The sequence below is a fragment of the Drosophila persimilis genome, unplaced genomic scaffold, assembly GCF_003286085.1.
Source record: "Drosophila persimilis strain 14011-0111.01,24,50 unplaced genomic scaffold, DperRS2 tig00000124-arrow-pilon, whole genome shotgun sequence".
In the NCBI taxonomy this organism is placed as follows: domain Eukaryota; kingdom Metazoa; phylum Arthropoda; class Insecta; order Diptera; family Drosophilidae; genus Drosophila; species Drosophila persimilis.
Genome location: NW_020825294.1, coordinates 10,446,976 through 10,468,376, shown reverse-complemented (window position 1 = coordinate 10,468,376; position 21,401 = coordinate 10,446,976). Strand labels below are relative to the sequence as shown.

Genomic DNA, 21,401 nt, shown 5'->3' with positions numbered 1-21,401 from the left:
GAAATAATTTCAGCTGTTTAGTGCTTAGAAGTCTTTTGCCTTCGGATGTTATGGGCATATTAAATAGATTACCATAAAGGAATATAGTGAGTTTTCAAAGACAATTGGATTTAATTATAAATTACCTTCCCCGCCGCCTCGAAAATACATATGTATGTATAGGCGAGCGTGTGTGCTCATTGGATGTATCCGTTCATAGGTGGGTGATCCATTCCAAACGGATTTCTCTTCCCTTGCGGCGCCAAAGAGCAAGCATTCGACAAGTTGGCCAACCCAACTGCACAACAGTCAACAGTCTCTCTCTCTGTCACTTTCTCTCTCACGCGCGGTATCGCCGCTCTCCCGTTCCGTGCTTGGACTCGCTCGGAGGCATAAAAATACTTTCCGCGCCGCTCGCCAAATCATTTATTTCTGTTCTGTTGAGTTGCAGGAACGCGTTCTTTTCTACTTTCCGTTCGATTTTATTTCCTTATTATTATTATTATTATCGTTATTGTTATTACGAATTAGTTGCACGTTTCGGTTCGGTTATGTTCTGTTCTGTTTAGTTTAGTTCGGTTTCTCCTTTTTCCAACAGTCACGGCAACAAATTAAATTTCAACAATTTAATTATAATCCCTCCAATTAACTAAATCTCTTTGCCTTCCTTTCGGTTGTCGCTTTGTTTTGGTTGTGCTTTCTTCCAATTCGGATTCTGTTCGGTTTTTGTCTCGGTTATTATTAAAATAAATATACTCGCGTAAAACCAAACATCCATCCCACCCTGAAAATTGTTTCGTAATCGCACTGAAATCGAAATCGAGAAAACAGCAACAAGTTTTCCACGATCTGAGAGCAGATCCATCCAACGTCCAGCCCAACGGGAAGAAAAGGTAACAGAACCAGGCTCATTTCCACGAGAATTTATATAATACGGAAAATGAATTCAATGCGAGAACATTTCCTTCAGGCAGTGGATTGTGGGGAAAACTCTTCTGCCACTTAACCTCAAATATGCGTCGAGCAGCAACAGCTCCGATGCACAGTGGGTCTGATATCTCAAAAATTCAAAAAGGGTTTTGAATGGTAAGACTAGCACTTTAAGATGCATAGTCGAGCATAGTCAAAAACCCGTTTTTTTCACTTTTAGGCTAGGAAATCTCGAAATTCTGTGATCGGACTTGTATTCAGCGCAATAAAACTCTGTAGAAAAGTATGGTTTCTCGGTCATTAATTTGTCTAATAGATGAAATATATGGATGTATTAGTATATGGATCTAATTTTTGAGTTATTTTTCAACTTTGATTTGACTTAACAAAAATATATGTATATTTGAATTTCATTGATATTTGTTTTCCTTATATATTGTTTGAATATTTCTGTATCTAAGTTCAAAAGTGCATTTCGCGATTTTAGAAAATTCTCTATTCATTTTATCAAAAGCGCTCATACAATTCATTGACTTTTGTCACCTCTTTTCGGCTGAGGCCCACCGTGCGACGTCATCGCGTCAGCTGCGATTCTTTTGCTGCTTTAAAAATATTTTCGAAAATACAACTATAATTTGTGCCGGCTACGGCTACGCAGAACCGCAGTACAGCACAGCAGCAGCAGAGCTCTTCTATTTCGTATATCCCAGCAGTTGTTTGTTTATTTTTAAAATATTATTTTCTCGCACGATTTACGCTGGGAAATGTAACAAACTGCCCGCGCAATAAAATTTACAACAGAAAACACTCGACGGTAATCTATCTCAAAAGGTATTTCCAATCAAAGCAATGAAATTGAATGATAAATTTCCTTAAAGAAAACATAGAGAAAGTCTTGCCTTGCTAAGATCGATTTTCGATTTACAGAAAGAAAAGAAAAGTGTCGGTACAAAAGTGAAGAAAAATCTTCCAATCCAGACAGTTTCCGAATATAATTGCGAGTATATATTTTAGAATCGTATAAGATGATCCCATAATGATAGATAGCCAATGAAAGATATTTTTTCAAATTGGGTTTTTTTTTCATTCGTTTTATATGAATATTTCGCAATTTTTCCAATCTCTTTCTCTCCCCACCTTATAATGAAAAACGTTCGAGTACACAGACATGTAAATAAGTTTATTGCAGGCCGCAATCGTCATAAAGGCACCAAATTGAACATATGCTAAAAATACAATTTACTATACGAGAATGTGTTACAAGAAGCAGAGCAGAGACCACCATCCATCCATCGGACGTACTTATTCGTCGGATAACAAGTTAACGATTTAATCCACATACATATTTAGCGTATACGTACTATATAGCAGGCCGTCCCGTCTGTGCGGTGTGTGGGTGTGGGCTCCAATATGGCCACAATATTCCCAAGTAAAGCTCCATTTGCATTTCGAATGTATTTATTTGTTTATTTTTTGAGTATTTCAATGTCTTTCAACGAAAAGCAAACACCACAAACCCACCGCGCCTCTCTTAATAAAAAACTGAAGAGATCTCTCTCGGTCCGGCCCGTAGAGAGAGACGTTTATAGAGACAGAGACAGAGACAGAAAGAGAGAAAGACAGAATTGTGAGGCGCATGCGTTGTCGTCGTAGCTGGAGAACGCACAGTATTTTTCTTTTAGTTGTGGAAAATGGAATGAATTCAATGGAGTGGAATCATTTAAGGAACGTGATCAAATCCTGATATCAATAAAATAGAGGGACATACATACATATGTACATATGTATCATATCATATCTACGCTATGGAAAGAGTCTGTGAACTCCTTTATGTTAGACTCTCTTTCAATAGATAAATAAAAGAATATGCCCACGTGCCCAAAAGAAAAGCCCATCAGTTGGTGGAGGGATATTCGCCTCCAGTCCATATCCATTATTTAGAATAGGCATCTAATTGGCTCCAATAAAGGGAGACCGCATTTTAATTGCATCGATTTTTCAGCCATTTCTACCGCCGGATCTTACCTTCACCCATTCTGCCATGCAGTCAGGCAGCAAATGTGTGGCAGCCACAGCAACAAAGAGCTCTGGTCTCGGGCATTTCTAAGGTTTCATTAAACAAAAAAAACCATTCACTTTGGCGCTTCCCCAGAAAAAGCGGCGAGAGCGGCCCCTGCCCGCATTTCATTTAAATTGAATTAAAATAATTGATTTTTATAGCAACTTTGTTTGGTTTTTTGGCACTTCCTTTTCAGTAAACTTTCGGGCACACAAGCAACCCAAACGTACCCATACGTATACGTGTTATACGCGCTCCTAACTAGGCTATAGAATACGCCTGAGATCGGTCCACAGGCAGAAATACTTTTGTGTTCCATTTCGGTTGATCCACCCTGCGTGCGCCTCAGGAAAGGGGTAAGTGATCTAAGATATTGTGATCTAAAATTGTTCATAATGTATTTGTTATGTTCTCTTGCAGATCCCCCTGCAGTATTATCTCAAGATCAACTCTATAAACGCCTCCTCCTCCCTTTATTACTGTCTCGTGAACAAGTTTTTCGCAAAAAAGAAAGCAGTAAAGTTCATGTTTATTTATTCGACTATTGTATACCTCTTTATGATATGAAAGATATGAATCTTAATGGGCGTTTGTTGTACTTTTCAGCAGCAGACACAACATGGTCGAGGGTCAGACAGCCGTGCAACAGCAGCCCCAACAACAGCCACCTGCTGGAGCTGCCAGCAACACTGCCAGCAGCAGCACCACCATCTCCGCCACAGGAACAGGCACCGGCGTAGGATCTACAGGATCTACGGGAAATGTGACGACCAACAGCCAGGCGCAGATAAACGGAGGTACAGCCTCGACATCGCCTGCAGCAGCCGGATCTGGTTCGGGTTCTGGATCGACGACAACCGGATCGAATGCCAGTGGCCAGGCATCCAATGCCAACAATTCAACAGCGAATAACAACAACAACAACAACACTGCTAACAACAATAATAACAACAACAACAACAACGAACCAGATCCAAAAACTAATCTGATTGTAAACTACTTGCCACAGACAATGTCCCAGGATGAGATACGTTCGCTGTTCGTTAGCTTCGGAGAGGTGGAGAGCTGCAAGTTGATACGCGACAAGGTGACAGGTGAGCACGGTGCGCCGAGTAGGATACTGAACTGTCATCCGTCGATTAATCCCACCCTCCCATCTCCCATCTCCCGATGTAGGCCAGAGCCTGGGCTATGGCTTCGTGAACTACGTGAAGCAGGAGGATGCCGAAAAGGCCATCAATGCACTAAATGGTCTGCGGCTGCAGAATAAAACCATCAAGGTTTCCATTGCCCGGCCCAGCTCGGAGAGCATTAAAGGCGCCAATCTCTATGTATCGGGTCTTCCAAAGAACATGACACAGTCGGACCTCGAATCATTGTTCAGTCCTTACGGCAAGATCATCACTTCGCGCATACTTTGTGATAATATCACCGGTGAGTCCTGGTTTCCTAGCTAGAGAGAGACAGAGAGACAGAGATAGAGAGAGAGACGAAGTTAAATACTAAATACTAAAGGAATATTAGACCCAGAAACTAGAACCCAGAACCCAAAACCCATATCCTAGAGGAATCTTCCATTATATACCACCCCATTACTATTCTCTTTTACCATTAAAAGCATGTCCCAGTATCCAGTATTTAAATATTTGAATATACTATCTACTCGTACTACTACTACTCGTATTCTTCGATTCATTTGTAGCCTCCTAGCCATAGCGCGCACAAATTTGATTTCGAATCTTGCTGGCGCTCTCTCCACAAATACAATTATAATCTCTCCCTTCTGTTTCCTTATTATTGATATATTAAGAATTATAATTAATGAAAATTTTATTTACAATTTTATTTTTACATGTAATAATCGAACCAAATAAGATGAACATGCGCCGGGTATGTTTTTTCTTTTAATCATTTTAATTTATCATATATCATTTCCCTTTAATTTCCAATTGATGTTTTACCAATTGCAGTGCATCCGCACATACAAAACACAATAATACAATATTTATTATGCATTTTACGCATTATACTGTACCATACAATACAATCTATCTATCAGCTGCACTGCTTTCACCTTTTATTCAGTTTTCGCATCACTTTTTTTTGCTTTCGTCATTCGACAGATGCATGACAATCCATTGCATTACAGGTTGCCGCTTGCTTTCGCTCGAATTTATATGTATCTGTATCTATCCGTATCTTCATCTGTACCTCTGACGCTTCTGTACCTGCAATGCACACTAAACATTCACGATCATTTGCAGGTCTCTCCAAGGGCGTTGGCTTTATACGCTTCGATCAGCGCTTTGAGGCCGATCGGGCCATTAAGGAGCTGAACGGCACCACTCCGAAGAACTCCACCGAACCGATAACCGTCAAGTTTGCTAACAATCCCAGCAGCAACAAGAACAGTATGCAGCCACTGGCCGCCTACATAGCTCCACAGAACACCCGAGGCGGTCGGGCATTCCCCACGAATGCCGCTGCCGGAGCTGCAGCCGCAGCAGCAGCCGCTGCCATACATCCCAACGCGGGCCGTTACAGGTCAGGAAAAAACGGATAGAGAAGGGAGCAACTGGTGTCGTTAGAATAAGTTTATTTGCATGCCTACACCTAGATATACTTACATATATCCTATATATTCGTAGATGTAAAATACGATCTATGTGTGAGGTAAACAGCATCTAGAATGTCTCTCCATTTGTTTGACCCTCTTCTGCAGCTCGGTTATCTCTCGATACTCACCGCTGACCAGCGATCTGATCACCAATGGGATGATTCAGGGCAACACCATTGCCAGCTCCGGCTGGTGCATTTTCGTCTACAATCTGGCCCCCGAGACCGAGGAGAATGTGCTGTGGCAGCTGTTTGGGCCCTTCGGGGCCGTGCAGTCGGTCAAGGTGAGGCGCGGGACAAATCAATTTCGTGGTTTTGCATCAACTGATTGTTGTACCCCCCAGGTGATTCGCGATCTGCAGAGCAACAAGTGCAAGGGCTTCGGGTTCGTCACGATGACCAATTACGAGGAGGCGGTGCTGGCCATACAGTCGCTCAATGGCTACACGCTGGGCAACCGGGTGCTCCAGGTCAGCTTCAAGACCAACAAGAACAAGCAAACGTAATTACTATCCAAGTTGGCTGCTGTTGTCAATGCCAATGCGGCGGCGGCGGCCTTGGCGGCCAATGGTCTGGTGCTCCACAACCATCGTCAGAACAATCAGAACAACATCAGTAGTAGCATCAGTACTTCGAACAATCCACATGGCAAATATGCTAACCACAACAACAGCAGTAGCAACAACAGACAGCACAACACCAACAACAACAGCCACAGCAGTAGCAGCAGCAACACGAGCAAACAGCAGCAGCAACAGCAGAGGCTCCAATCAACAACACAAAGCAACAAGCAACAATCAATGCCGCCACCTAAGAGATCATCAAACAACACTTCATCAGTCGCAGCAGTCGCAGTGTCCAATGGCGATGCTGGAAGCAGCACTGGCAATGGCGCTGCAGCCTCCTCCTCCTCGGCTTCGTCGTCGAGCAACATTTTGAAAACATCCACAAAATTCATTTACAACAAGCCACAAAATCAATTTGAGTTGCTCCAGCAACAGCTGCAACTGCAGCAGGAATTCGCCCAGTTCCTGACAAACGTGGCCAGCAGTGCAGTAGGATCAGGATCCAGCAGTGCAGCCAACACATCAGCAGGAACAGGAGGCTCTGTGGGTAGCCATGGAAGCCAGCGGAACGGATTAGGAGGAGGAGGAGCCCTGGGAATGGGCATGGGCATGGGACTGGGACTGGGAATGGCAGCCAATGGATCGTCGTCAGGAGCTGGCTCTGGGAACAAAAACATGCCCTCCTGGTCGAATTGGTTCTTTTAAAGATCCCCGTAACTACTCATTATTTTTCCTTTATTTACTCGATTCAACCTCTTATGAATTAATTGGTTTCTCAATTTGTTAGGCCCATTTAGCTTCATTTACTTCAAATTACTTTGTAAGCTGGCCAAGAGGCAACATTTGGTGACTCAAGCCGAGGCGATTATTTTTTCATTTTGATAGCTTAAATCCAAAGCATCAGGCTAAGCAAATCCTAGTTTAAGTTGATTACGTTTCGATGAATTATGAATTCGTTTTTCGTTTTGTATCACATCCTCCACACATCAATTGTTTAACTTAAATCGAGGCGCATATCAATCGGGCCCGTGATTGAATAAGTACTACAAAATAAGTGCAACTGTACCCTTATATTTTATTCGTTAATGCACTTTTAAAGAAACATCTATCTAGTCGCCACTAGCGGACAGAATGGCTTCCAGAAGGGAATAAACTGAGAAACGGAGATAAGTAAAGCTGTAGTTAAGTTTTTGTTTGGGATGTACTCCACTCTACTCTACTCTACTCTACACATATTTTTAAACAGAGCAGATAATTATGAGAGGAGCATTTTGATGGCAATGAAGCCCACAATCCACCAAAGAATGAGAAACAAACATGACAAATATTTAAGCTATAAATAACTGTATAAATGAGATACGAAAACAGAACTGAATGCGTAAACAGATACAAGTGTAGAGGCGTTTGGTTTGGCATATAGTCAGACCAGGCCGTTTTGCTAATAGACAAAGCAGAGCAGAGAATGAGAGGGAAAGCTAGATACAAGATACAAGAAGAATACGAGAAGCAACCAAACAAGACATGCATATGTTTATGTTTTATATTAAATGTATAACTTTTTCTAAAATAAACGATGTATGCATAATATACCCACATATAGTCGAACCCTTTATTCTATCCCCATACCCCATTCCCCATTCGCCATCCACCATCCACCATCCCCCATTCCATAACAACATATGTTCGAACCCCAAAAACTAATCTTCTCCTCGTCATAAAGTCATACTGCCCCATCCCTGCCCTGACTCTCTGGTGTCATGTCAGCACAGAATGCATCTAAACACACATAAAATGGCAAGAGCTAATGAGAATTTTTCGAATACAACGAATAAATGTTTAAGAAAAATCGAAAACAGCAAAACGGGCAAACGCAAAACGGATAACAGATAACAAACAGATAGTATAACACGATACAAGCAAAGTGAGACCATAATAGTACTAACCTAATCAACGATTGTAAAGCTAAAACAAAGCCAGCTACAAAATCGAAGCACGCCATTCCAAAACGAAGCTAAAAATGTAACTTTAGACAAAGATCAGAACAGTCCCTCCCTAGACAAGCAAGCATAGAAGAAGTGAAATGAAATTAAATGGAAATGAGTAAATGAAAACCAGAGCGAGAGTACGTAACGTAACTTAGATTGAAAAAACGCGTTTCAGCATAACGAATTTGTTTTAACCCAACTCAACAGCAATATCAAAAGCGCATACAAAACAGACAAAGAGAAAGATACAAGAAATTAATGAACAAGTTAAACAAATTGCCAAACTAAATATAATACATTTTTAAATACGAAAATGAAAGGCTGGGATGGATACCAGATCGGGGCTCGATCTGACAGAGAGATAATGTTTCCGAGAGTCGAGATAGCGATCGGGGAAGTGTATGGAAGGAAGATCGATAAAATTAAATCATGGTGCTTGACAGATTTCCTTGCAAAACTACAAATGAAAATGTGTCCCTAACGAATTCAAAAAGCAGAAAACCTTTAAAAAAAATATGAATTTAGTTGTAGAAATAACAAAAAAAAACAAAAAAGGACACTTCTATTGAGAAAAAAAGAACTAAATGGCTTGGGAAAGGTAGGAGATCATTTACTATTTATTGGTATTTATAATTTGAATCTTATGATTATGATTATGATTTGTATCCCTCGGTTCCCTTGCCTCGTAAATAAGGTCACCCGAAACGTAAAATTTGCAATGTTAAGAGACATTAAACTATGCTATAGCACTATACGAAAAATCTATAACTATTTATGAAACAAACAATTATTATATATGATTAACAATATATTGATGTTGTGTATTGAAAATTTTAAATGTTTATACATCTACATACATACCAAGGAAATTATTACGAATTACTAAGTCATGGCATGCATAGAGGCAAAGCAAAGCAAAGCAAGGAGGAAACCAACAAGAAACCATTTTCATGTATACGTCAACGTCAGTAAATTAATTGCATACTATTTAAACTTATTACCAGAAATGATATACATATATACTATATATATATATATATATATATAGTACATGCATATACTTATAGTTACGATTATGGTTACGAAGATATTAGGTATGTGCGTGTGTAGTGCGTAGCAGCAAAGCAGCAAAATGCCAAGCCACCAGATTTGTATGTAGAGCTCTCAGTAGCTATAGTATCCACTATTCCTCCACTTTACTCTCCTTCCCGCATCAGAAAACAAGTAAAACTAAGCTATAAGAATATTCTCCTATACACAGATACACACCCATACTCACACTCACACACACACAAACACACACAGACACATTCAAACACATACTCATGCGCAAATGCTTGACTGAAAAATTAAATAGAATTCTTGCTTTTTAAGCGGTAATAAGAAAGAAAGAATGAATACCTTCCAGCAAAAATTTCTAGGCTAGTTCAAGGACTCAGCCCAAGAAATCAATCACTACAAGAGAAAACACCAAATGAAAAGTTTTTATACAAAATGTAGAAATCGAGGCACCGTTTTTTGTGCATTTGTATGGGATTCCATGCGGCACTGCGGACTGCGGCGTGCAGGGATTCCATTCCATATTGGCGGACAGGATCTGTGTAACATGAGATCTCTGTGTGCATAATGCAATTAAGAATAAAAGTATTGTAAAAGTAAAACCCGAACAACAACAAAAGCAATCGATTATATACATTTTTTAAGAGGAAATGTTTTATAGTAAGGGAGAAACAGAAGACAGAGAAGACCGAAGAGGAGGCGAGGAAGCCCGAAGAAAACCAAGAAAGTATTTTAAAAATTTAAATATATACATGAGTACTATATATACAATATATTATATTATATATACATATTATATACTTAATGGGTATGGTAACGAACAAAAACACCGCACAATAATATACAAAACAAAGCAAAACGTCGATGAAGGGAAGGAAAGGAAAGGGAAATACGTGGGAACGTAACGTCATGAGAAACATACGTAAAGAACAAAGTCCGCTGAGGATCACTGATAACAGAACGTTTAACTAAATGCAGAAAAGACTAAGGAATCGAGAAAATACTACAAAAAAAAAGAAAGAATACAAAGAACAAAACCACAAAAGGAACGAGCAAATTTATAATTTTTACATAAAAACGCAATAATGTTAACATTTAGAGAAGACGAAGAAAAATAGAAAACAAAGCGCATATCTTGAGAAACGAAGAACGAGAAGCAGTCTCGCCGAAGAGAACGAAATCGAAATCGAAAACCAAAACAAAAACAAAAAACAAAAATATGAAAAGTTACCACAAATTTTAACTAACAAACAAGTGAGAAAGGCTTATAAACGGTACACTTTTATACTTTTACATCAAAACCAAAACCAAACCAAACCAAACAAAAAACCAAAGAAGTACGAGTATGTAAAGAAAATGCATGATTGATTGATTGATTGATTGATCTGTTTGTCGTTTCTAGAGGCACATTCGCGTTTTGGAGCCAATAAGGTTGTGCAATTGCCTGCAGGTTTCTAATCGGAAGCGGAAGCGAACGTGGAAGCCTGCAGCGCCCTCTCTCTCTTTAAATGTCTGTTTCTCTCACACACAACACACGCAAACACACGGAAACACACACAGGCACTCTTTTCTCTACTATTGTAATCTCACTTAAATAAATGTTGGATAGCAAAGCCCCCCTCCCAAAAGGAACTTACTTACAGATATGACCTATTCGAGAAATGTGCTAAGAATCGATGGTAGTTGACGGCTTGTGGGCATCTCTAACCTTTTCCAGGGGCGCTTCCTGCAAGATCTGTTGAATGGATGCTAGATAAATTATAAGACTATGGTTAAAACAAAATGGAATAGGAAGAGCAACAGAACTTGTAGTGAAAGCTCCTGCTAAAATAGCATGCAATTTGAGCAGTTTTTAATTTTTTTTGGCGCTTCACGATTCTCTTAAAAGTCCAGATCAGATCTTTGTTTCTGCTCCAACATCCTCCCTCAAGACCCGGCTATCGAAAAGATTAGAAAAAAAAACACACACACACAAACCAAACCATTTTCTGGACGCGCGTCGTCATCGGCAAGGTAACGATGGAAAGAAGCTCTCTCTATATGTTTAAATGTTGAAGAAATACAAATAAAACTAAAAGTATATTATAAATTAATTAAAAACCAAATCTTAGTCGAAAAGAACTTAGTCAAAGGTACTAATTTTAAGCACTATTGTTAAACGCAAGTCGAAGGCAAAGGCAAGGCATTAAGCGGCACTAAGCTGCGATTAGCCAAAATTGAAGAATTGGAAAAGAAAGATATATGGAATACGGAATATGGAATCTAAACTCAACTCAGAACCTTAGTGGCATTCGCTCTTTCAAGCTCAACATAAGTTTAAATAACATATTGAATTTCACATAAGAGATTATAATAATTCCATCTAATTTCTATTTGTCTATGGGTTAGCTTATACAATATATGTATGTATGTACTCGTATGTATTATGCCACATATTATATACGAAAACTATGCAAGTCAAGTTTCTTTCTCGTCGTTATAAACATAGTCAAAATATTGGTGGACCGTATCGTATTGTAGTAGCAAATATGTATTTATCTTTAATCATCACAGACAAAACCGAAACGAAACGAAATGAAACGAAACCGAAACAATTACTCCAATTTAATTAACGTGCATAAATTATATATTGAATTATTGTCGAGTCGAGTTCTTTCATATGGACAGAAGACCTTAAGCGATTTTCTTCGAATTTTCATTATAAATTAAACTTAAAGACGATACCAAGAAACCAAGAAACCAAAACCAAAAATCACAATATTGTGTGCGATGAAATCAAGCAAATTTATATAGCATATTTATGGTATACTCTGTGCAAGATTTATTAAGAATCAATTAACTTCATTATGGATTACACTGAGAATTTACAAAACAACAACAAACACACGCGACACACGATGAATGAAACCAACAATTTATTCCAATAAAGCTATGAAATGATGTGTTTAAAGACTATGCCCTACAATTTCCCGCAATATTTTTACATTCTAGGCACAGAGAAACTCTGAAGTCTATCCATTCTATCCAGTATGCTATGCATAGCGACGGCTACCACGTGTAAATCTGCTGCAAATTTAAGTACTAAATGATTTCGAATGCTCCGCCGATAGAGTTCCCGTAAATGCGTGCAATGACGTTCGAATACATTCTATTTTTTGCCACTACATTTGGGCAGGAATCTGTGTTGTCAACTTTTGAGAAGAAAAAGCTATTTTTGTGGTTGAAGTTTTGCACAGAGTACGCATGCATGAATGGACCTCTAGTACGTACTAAAATTGACATTTGGAGGGGTATTCCTCCAGTCGACTAGTGACTGAAAAACAGAAGCAGCTAAGAAGTTTCAGTTACCTCAAACTCAATCTCTATCTCCCACTACAAATGCGAACTCATTGAGCTGTGACAGCGTAAATCACTGAATTTATTTATTATGGATTGCCAATATGAGCCAATATTTCAGGTAATACAGTTAGTAGCAGTAGCATTTTTAGACGGCCATGTCCATCTTTATCTTAGGGTATGGCTCGTAACCGATGATCTCGAAGTCTTCGTACCGAAAATCTTCAATGTTCTCAACCTGTCGCTTGATGTTCAGCTTTGGAAACGGCCGCGGCTTGCGTTTCAGCTGCTCCTTCAGTGGATCAACATGGTTAAGATACACATGAGCGTCGCCCATGGTGTGGATAAAGTCGCCCGTCTTCAAGCCAGTTACATGGGCTATCATGTAGGTCAGCAGGGCGTAGGAGGCGATGTTGAATGGCACGCCAAGGCCCATGTCGGCGCTGCGCTGATACAGCTGGCACGACAGCTCTCCGCGGGTCTGCGAGACGTAGAACTGTGCCAGACAATGGCAGGGCGGAAGTGCCATTTTGGGTATGTCCAGCGGATTCCATGCAGACATGATGATCCGACGATCGGACGGATTATGCCTGATGGTGTCAATTACTTGGCGCAATTGGTCGATGCCCTTGCCGCTGTAGTCATCGTCGCAAGTCCCATATTCGGCACCAAAGTGGCGCCACTGAAAGCCATAGACTGGACCCAGATCTCCCACGGCGCGATCGGTATGGCCCAGTTTGTCCAGATACTCTCTGGTGCTGTTTCCATCCCAAATGTGCACGTTCTTCGCCTGCAAGAGCTTCGCATCTGTCTTTCCGCCCACAAACCAAATCAGCTCCTCCACGACCGCGCGGAAAAACACCCTCTTGGTGGTCAGCAAGGGAAACGAAAGCCGCATATCGAAACGTAGCTGACTGCCGAATACCGACAGGGTGCCGACATTGGTGCGATCGATTCGACGTTCACCGTTCCCTATGATATACTGAATCAAGTCTAAGTACTGCTGCTCGTCTTTATTGGTCTCTTGCATCAATAACTAAAATGTAGAGCAACGTAATGTGGGAGGACAAAGAGTCTGTTTCAATTGTACGCACCGGCACTTCAACATTGCATTCCTTAAATTCACGCTTGATTGGGGATTTCTTCACAGGCGACGCATTATCTGATGACAAGTTGGGGATTGCAGCTGCACTCGCCATTATTTAACAAAAACTAAGAAAAGTTAAAAAAAACTCGATTTTTTTGGCGGGATAGAGATGTTCACCATAAAAATATTTTCCGATAGTCCCAGTCATGCATTGAATCACAGTTCACGGTTCCATGGATGGTTAAGCAAATTGTTTTATAATATATATCGAAGTAAAAAAGAAACTTTGTAATTTTTGTAAACACTAAAACATTATAAATAACCATCTTTTACACTGGGTTGAGTTATTGAGTTTTGGGCAAAAGTCTGTTTTTTTTTTTTTTTTTTTTACATAGGATAAGCATAGGAGTCTAGTGGTGCAAAAAGTTTAGTTATCATTGCCTTTCAGCATATGCTAGCGCTTTTAGTTACATTCAACTGATGTTACTCACAGTTTGTAAACCATATAGTAAATACCCAGGGGTTGCATCTAAGATGTCTGGACCGTCTTACCTTGCGCACTTTCTGCTGTCTTTTTGGTTCAAAAAATAAATGAAATTTTATAAATTTTTTTTTGTTTGCCAGAGGCGATGAGAAAATGAAAAAACATATCGATACCAAAAATTTGTAAAAACAGGAGCATCTAAAAACAAAACGTTTTGGCTAAAAAATTCAATGGTTCATTGTTTTAGCCCAACCGTTTTTTGTACAAATTCAGTCAACGCCAGCGTTCTCTGCTGTTTGCAAATTTTCGCATCGATAGGAAGATTATTGGGCTACTTTTTTTTTTTAATTTACTTTTAAATGCACTTTTTTTGTAAAAGGAAGTTTTTGTGTAATTTTATTTAAATACCGAAACTGGTCGATCTACAACAGAATGTATACATACGTGTATGCCGCATGTAACAAAATAGGACAGACGGTATAATTATATGAGGAAAAGAGGTCGTAATGCCTATTACTACAAATAAAAACAAACAAAAAATTAAGTGGAAAAAAGTTTGCCACTATACAAAAAAAATTAGTTTAGCTTTACGTCTAAATATTTAGGAATACAGTAATTGGGCAATGATCGCTTCCAAGGAGCTGCTTTCGGATCACATGGTCTACTACCCGCGGGACAAATCGTTCGGAGACAATGCAGTAGTCGAGACGCCACCCTACATTGCGAGCGCGTGCGTTGGACATGTAAGTCCAGTATGTGTAGGCTCCCTTTTTGTCGGGATACAAGTGCCTGAATGTATCCACGAATCCTAGCCCAAGCAGCTCAGTCATCTTACCGCGCTCCTCTTTGGTGAAGCCAGCATTTTTGGTGTTCGTCTTGGGATTTTCCAAATCGATTTCGTTATGGGACACATTCATGTCCCCACAGATGACGACCGCCTTCAAAGCGTCGAGCTTCTGCACATAGGAATGGAAAAGTTTCTCCCAGCGCATGCGAGCCTCCAAGTTAACCAGCTTGCGACCCGAATTTGGGACATAGACATTTATCAAATAGAACTTTTCATACTCCGCTGTTATCATGCGTCCCACATCATCAAACTCCTCGTTTCCAATGCCGTACTCGACATTAATGGGCATAATTTTGCTGTATATGGCCACCCCAGCATAGCCACCTGGCATGCACAACCAGTACGGATGATAGCCCGGCACGTGTGTCAGTTCTTCGGGCAGTTGATCATTTGAGCACTTTGTTTCCTTCAACAAAAATGGTGATGTGATTAATAATGTCCTGCTAAAGGCGTTCGGTGCGGACTTACTTGCAGACAAAATATGTCTGGCTCCTCGAGAGCCAAACTCTGAAGACCGTCCTTCTTGAGCCATGCCCTTAGCCCAGCTACGTTCCAGCTAGAGATTTTAAAATTGAATACCTTTTCGGCTGGCAGGGCAAAGTCAGCTTTATCCAAGTTTACTTTGGCTTCTCCTGCCTTCTCCACTTTTTTGGTCTTGGATGCTGGAAAACAAAAGTTGAGCACGTTGTGCAAGCTTTTCAATACTGCACCGGCACCGCACCCGGTGGGCTCCACCAACATACTTTTCGACCCATCAACCGCATCATCTTCAGCAGCTTCAGATTTGGTGGCGGTGGCGGCTTTTTTCCGACCGCGAACTGGAAAATAGTTAAATCTGGTTAGAAATGTGTGCAATTATGTATTATATTTCATTCCCGCCAACCTGGCTTGCTTTCTGCAGGCTCTGCTAACTCCTCGTTCTCCTTTTTAGCGGTGGCCTTCTGAGCCCGTTTTTTGCTGGTTGCTGGTTCGGGTTCCTCCCTGACTTCCCTTTTGGCTCTCTGCTTAGTTGGCTTTGCTGCCTGCATAGGCTCAGATGGCAGCACAGGTTCGGTTTCTTTTGATTTTTTAGTTCGCTTGTTGGTGGCCTTCGTGGGGACAGCATCTGCTGTTGCTTCCTCCGTGAGCTCAGAAGTCTTCGAGTCCCCTACTGGCACAGGCTCAGCTCGGACACCGTTTTCACCAGCTTTCGCTTTCTTAGTTCGCTTATTAGTAGCCTTTGGCGGCTCTGGAGCCAATTCTTCTTCCTCAAGAACCTCGGCTATTTCCGAATCTGCCAGACGCTTGTTAACTCGGGGCCGTTTGGCTTGTGTCTCAGCTTTATTTTCCTTTCCCTTCTGCGCTGGCTCTGGTGCGATCAAGGGTGGTTGTTCTTTTTTTGCTCGTTGTTTTGGCGGTTCTGCTTCTTCTACCACCGCATTAGCGTCTTCTGAAGGGTCCTTCCTCTTACGTCCCCGGGCTTTTGTTTCCTTCGGAGCCGATTCCTCGACAGCTGCCGCTTTTCCTCTCTTGGCACGTCCCTTGGACGTTGCTGGTTCTTCCAATTTTTCAGCAGCAGGCTGTTTTTCCTTTTTGGCCCGAGAACTGACTGCTCCGCTAGATTTTGGGGCCGGTTCTTCATTTGCATTCTTCGGAGGACGCCCTTTCGAAGCCTTTGGCACTTTTTCGGCGTTCTCCTCTTCCTCCTTGTACTGCTGCGAGTTTTCATCGTGGTCTGGCTCTGGGTTTTCGGCTGCAGTTTTCTTCGATGTTTTTTTTGCGCGTGGCTTCCCCTTCGTCAGAACTTTGGCATCAGCATCTGTAGTACCGGCTTTTTCTTTAACGACACTTCCATTTGTTGTAGCATCAGGGAGCTCTAGCGCTTCCTCTACTGGTTTTTTTGTGGCCTTGGAGCGGGGCATTTTATTATATTATGAATATTTATGGTCGATTTTTAAGGAAAAAAATTTATTTCTTGATTGTGTGCGGACACAAAAAACTCTGCGCGGGCAACGACGCCACTATTCTGCAAGAAGCCGGCAATAGAATATACGGTCAGACCCTCATAAATATACCGTATCAGTTTCAAAATATACCGTAATATACTGACGAATATGAATGTGAGGTGACACAGGGTGAACTGTGTGAGGTCACAAATGTGAGATTCGCAGTTCTGCAGAATGGAGAAATATAGTTAATTCATTATATTGAACTCCACAAAATTTTCTCAAGAGCAATTATTTGACTTAAAATCAATATAAGCATTTCGGTGTAAAGGTTGCTTTAAGGCCATCAGTTATCTGAAACCCGTATTATATTAACCGACCCGCGCGATTTCGTCACCTTAACCCTTACACTATCGTTACCCAACACTACTTACTAAAAAATATTTTCTCTGGCACCGCGGCTGTGCGAATTGTTTAAATAATTGTCTCAATGTCCTTACTTGTGCGTTTGTGCATGCTGTAGTTCAATTGCCAGGGCAACAAATTTCCTATACGGCCACATAACTTAGGCTTGGCGTGGATACAGCCGGACACTTTATAGAAGGAAGGATACAGCGGCTTTGGCCTTACGTTTGCATATAAAAATGCCAAGCGAAATAATTACTTTGCAGCTGGGCCAATGCGGCAATCAAAGTGAGTATCAATTACGCATAGTTGTGTACATGCCAATTAAATAAACTCATCGGGCAGTTGGGTTCGAGTTTTGGAAACGTTTGTGCATGGAACATGGGATTTCGCCAAGCGGCGTTCTAGAGGACTTCGCTACCGAAGGCATGGACCGCAAAGATGTATTCTTCTATCAGGCTGATGACGACCACTACATACCGCGTGCGGTGCTTCTTGACCTGGAGCCCAGGGTGATCAATACAATAATGGGCTCTTCATATGCAAAGGTAAAATATGGATTAAATAGATTACAAATTCAAAAGCTAAATGAGTTCATTTCCCGCAGCTCTACAATCCAGAGAACGTGTATTTATCGAAGCATGGTGGCGGGGCTGGCAATAATTGGGCGTCTGGCTATAGTCAGGGTGAAAAGTTGCAAGAGGAAATATTTGACATAATCGACAGAGAAGCCGACGGTAGTGATTCCCTTGAAGGATTCATACTCTGTCATTCCATTGCAGGTGGTACTGGCTCTGGCATGGGGTCCTTTATCATGGAACGGCTGGCAGATCGTTATCCCAAGAAGCTCATACAGACGTTCAGTGTGTTTCCCAATCAGGATGAGATAAGCGATGTTGTTGTTCAGCCGTACAATTCATTGCTGACACTGAGACGTCTAACCAGTGCTGCGGACAGTGTGGTCGTCCTGGACAATACAGCCCTCAATCGCATAGCTTGCGATCGTTTGCATATCCAGAATCCCAGTTTCTCGCAAATCAACAATCTAGTGTCAACCATTATGAGCGTAAGCACAACCACGTTGCGGTACCCGTCGTATATGAACAACAATCTCATCGGGCTTATGGCGTCCTTGATACCCACACCCCAGTTGCATTTTCTGATGACGGGGTACACGCCTCTGACCAGCGCCTCGGATGTGAACAATCAGCAAACGGTCAACATTCGCAAAACGACCGTCTTAGATGTAATGCGTCGTCTGCTACAGCCTAAGAACATGATGGTGTCCACTGGCCCTGACAAGACAAACCATCATTGCTACATATCTATACTTAACATCATCCAGGGCGAGGTGGATCCTAGCCAAGTGCACAAGTCGCTGCAGCGCATTCGTGATCGAAAGATGGCCCAGTTTATACCCTGGGGACCAACCTCAATCCAGGTGGCCCTGTCCCGCTCTTCGCCCTACGTTCAAAGCAACCATCGTGTGTCTGGCCTGATGTTGGCCAACCATACTAGCATCAATTCGCTATTTGAGCGGGCCCTGAACCAATATGACAAGCTACGTAAACGAGGCGCTTTTCTAGATCAATTCCGACGCGAAGACATCTTCAAAGATGATCTCAACGAGCTGGATGAGTCCCGTGAGACAGTTGATAGCCTCGTGCAGGAGTACGAGGCAGCCACGCGCAGTGACTACATGCATTATTCGTTCAAACGTGCCCAGGGAGATTCCAAATCGGAAGATGCCAAGTCTGGGGGCGATCATTAAATCAACCTCTCTCGTGACATCCGTGTGCCATGAAACCACCAACATACTCTTTTATTTCTTGTAGCTCCTGACACGAAAGGATTTTAAATCCTTCAAGTATTAACCAGCACAAAAAACGTTTTACGAGTGGATTTCTTTGTTTTTACAGCTTATCTGTATCTAAATGTTACAAGTCTATTAACAATCGTTCTCGTGGTAATAAAATTAAAAAGAAAGAAACAACTACTTTTTTGATGATTTCTTATTTGAGCTTCGTTAGGCGCTCTTAAGTGAAAAGTGAAAACATTTGGTACACTTAGAGCTAAGGTAAAGCAATTTTACCACCTCCCTCTCCCATCCGACTACTTTTCACATATGTACATGTGTTTTTCTGAACAATGTATATCGTTCATGCCCATTGCATTTGCCTTACTCTCATAGGCCAGCTCTACGCAATCTTCCTTGTCGTTCCAGTCATCTGGGGTTTGTCTCCATTTCAAGAAATTTGCCTTCTTCCCAGTAGTACTAGACATATACACACCTTCTGTTTCAATATCATTGACATCCACCCAGTAGTAGAAAACGTCGTATAAATCTTTTGTCACTATATCGAACTCCTGCTGATCTTGCAGGCTAGCCAGGTGGCTGCCCAGCTCTTGACATCTATCCCGAGCATCTGTCCAGTTTAGTTTTTCAGTCCTCTCGAAATAATAATATTTTGAGCCGAGTTTCTGAAACATTACGAGCCGGTTCTTCCACAGTGTTTTTATTTTTGACTCGGACTCCTTAATAGCTGCCTCGTGGGCAGACATTTTGTTCTGTTGATTCTTAAATTGATCCTGGAGCTTGGACAGTTTTGCCTGTGAGTCCAACAGTTTTTTGTCATCATTTTCAAGTTTCGTTTGATGGCCTGCAAACTGATTTTTGAGCCCGTTTACCACATCTATCAGCTTACTGCCTTCATAGCCATTTTTCTGAACCGTGACGAATCTGTTCTTCCACAGTGTTTTTAGTTTGGACTCCGACTCCTTAATGGCTGTCTCGTGGTTAGAAACTTTTTTCTGTTGATTCGTCAATTGATCCTGGAGCTTGGACAGTTTTATCTGTGAGTCCGACAGTTTCTTTGCCTCATTTTCAAGCATCGTTTGATGGTCTGTTAATTGATTCTTTACCCCGTTCAGCACCTTTGCCGACATACTTGCCTCCGACTCGATCTTTTGCTGTTTGTATGTAAAGTCTTTCTCTAATTTGTCTATTCTCTCCCTTGTCGCGGCGTCTTCAGATATATGTTTCGATTGCTGGACAGACAATTGTTGTTCTAAGTTGTCGAACTTCTTCGTAACTGAGGTTTCGTTAGAAGAACCCGTTGCTGCTTGCCCTAAGAACTCTTTCTCCATTACAGTTAGTCTATCCCGATATTTGTCTAAATAAGAAGCGTTTTTGCCTCGTCGCGTCAACTCTTGCTCTAGCCTTTCGAGTTGCCCCTTCGCATGTTCGACTGCGATCTGCTTTTCTATTTGGCCCAGTCTCTCAAGCATCTGCTGTGCACCCAAAGCCAGCTGTCGCTGTTTGTCTTCTAATTTTTCAAGTCTCTCGGTAGATGAGCTTTCGCACAAAGCAGCCCTCTCGTGCTGCTCTATGATCTGTTTCTCTAGTCCACTCAGTCTTTCGCTACATCTGCCTATTTCGGAATCGTTTTTTTCCTGCTGGTCTGACAAGTGTTGTTTTTCTTTTTCGATCATTTCCAACAGCCCTTTCTGTCCCGAATCATCCATTCTTTGACGTTCAAGTAATTTATGTTCTACACTGTCCAATCTTTCCAATTGCGTCGATGAGATATCCTCATTTATTTTTAGTCTGGATTCGATTGCCTCTAGTTTTTGTCTGTCCTCCAGTTTGTCTTCATGATTCATTAGATTTTCAACCCAATTCTGTTGGGTCCTTAAATTATTTTCAATGTTTTTCATCTGCAGTTGCATCATAAGCTGCTGATCCAAGACTGATTTTAAGGATTTTAGGCAGACGTCGGTGCAGCCAGGATCTGTTTCCATCTGTGAATATGTTAATTGGATATTTTCGCTCTCTATCACATCTCTTACGTTGATATACTCACCAAACTTTTAGCCAGCGATATATGCGAGAAAAGACCCAATAGAAATAATAAAGCAATACAACACATTTTGCACAGAGTATACAGATACAACCAACTGGCCCCTCGAGTAGTCGAGATCTGACTCAGATCGGTGAAATGTTGCCAATTCCAGCGCCGGAGTGCGCAACAAATTTTTTGGTTATCTACCATTGAACTACTCAGTATTGCGATATTTGTTTACACATTAGTTCAGATGAATCGTTGATATTATACATACATAT

General features: G+C 41.3%; 5 protein-coding genes across 6 annotated transcripts; 2 read left to right on the top strand and 3 right to left on the bottom strand.

Moving 5' to 3' along the window:
• Positions 1–520: 520 nt before the first annotated feature.
• LOC6596288 (ELAV-like protein 2) lies at positions 521–7,745 on the top strand. The gene is given in 8 exon segments (XM_026987945.1): positions 521–872; positions 3,165–3,324; positions 3,389–3,484; positions 3,578–4,062; positions 4,145–4,402; positions 5,233–5,512; positions 5,691–5,868; positions 5,929–7,745. Coding segments are annotated over 5 exon segments (2,118 nt in total). The 5' UTR covers positions 521–872; positions 3,165–3,324; positions 3,389–3,484; positions 3,578–3,587; the 3' UTR covers positions 6,856–7,745.
• A 4,838-nt stretch (positions 7,746–12,583) lies between these two features.
• Positions 12,584–14,124, bottom strand: LOC6596287 (thymidylate synthase). Its single transcript, XM_002021773.2, has 3 exons — positions 14,109–14,124; positions 13,625–13,742; positions 12,584–13,566 (listed from the first exon to the last, which is right to left on the bottom strand). Exons 2-3 carry the CDS (start codon positions 13,727–13,729, stop codon positions 12,679–12,681), a joined length of 993 nt encoding a protein of 330 aa, XP_002021809.1. The 5' UTR covers positions 13,730–13,742; positions 14,109–14,124; the 3' UTR covers positions 12,584–12,678.
• Positions 14,125–14,497: 373 nt separating this feature from the next.
• LOC113565460 (recombination repair protein 1) lies at positions 14,498–16,914 on the bottom strand. Of its 2 annotated transcripts, XM_026987499.1 has the most exons (4): positions 15,832–16,913; positions 15,692–15,766; positions 15,417–15,610; positions 14,499–15,354 (listed from the first exon to the last, which is right to left on the bottom strand). In XM_026987499.1, exons 1-4 carry the CDS (start codon positions 16,847–16,849, stop codon positions 14,695–14,697), a joined length of 1,947 nt encoding a protein of 648 aa, XP_026843300.1. In that variant the 5' UTR covers positions 16,850–16,913; the 3' UTR covers positions 14,499–14,694. The 2 variants fall into 2 exon arrangements, with proteins under 2 accessions (XP_026843299.1, XP_026843300.1); XM_026987498.1 differs by having other exon boundaries at positions 14,498–15,354; positions 15,417–15,766; positions 15,832–16,914.
• Positions 16,915–17,340: 426 nt separating this feature from the next.
• LOC6596286 (tubulin gamma-1 chain) lies at positions 17,341–19,223 on the top strand. Its single transcript, XM_002021772.2, has 3 exons — positions 17,341–17,566; positions 17,624–17,826; positions 17,886–19,223. Exons 1-3 carry the CDS (start codon positions 17,518–17,520, stop codon positions 19,047–19,049), a joined length of 1,416 nt encoding a protein of 471 aa, XP_002021808.1. The 5' UTR covers positions 17,341–17,517; the 3' UTR covers positions 19,050–19,223.
• A 93-nt stretch (positions 19,224–19,316) lies between these two features.
• On the bottom strand, positions 19,317–21,223 carry LOC6596285. The gene is made up of 2 exons (XM_002021771.2): positions 21,142–21,223; positions 19,317–21,079 (listed from the first exon to the last, which is right to left on the bottom strand). Exons 1-2 carry the CDS (start codon positions 21,205–21,207, stop codon positions 19,391–19,393), a joined length of 1,755 nt encoding a protein of 584 aa, XP_002021807.2. The 5' UTR covers positions 21,208–21,223; the 3' UTR covers positions 19,317–19,390.
• Positions 21,224–21,401: the final 178 nt, after the last annotated feature.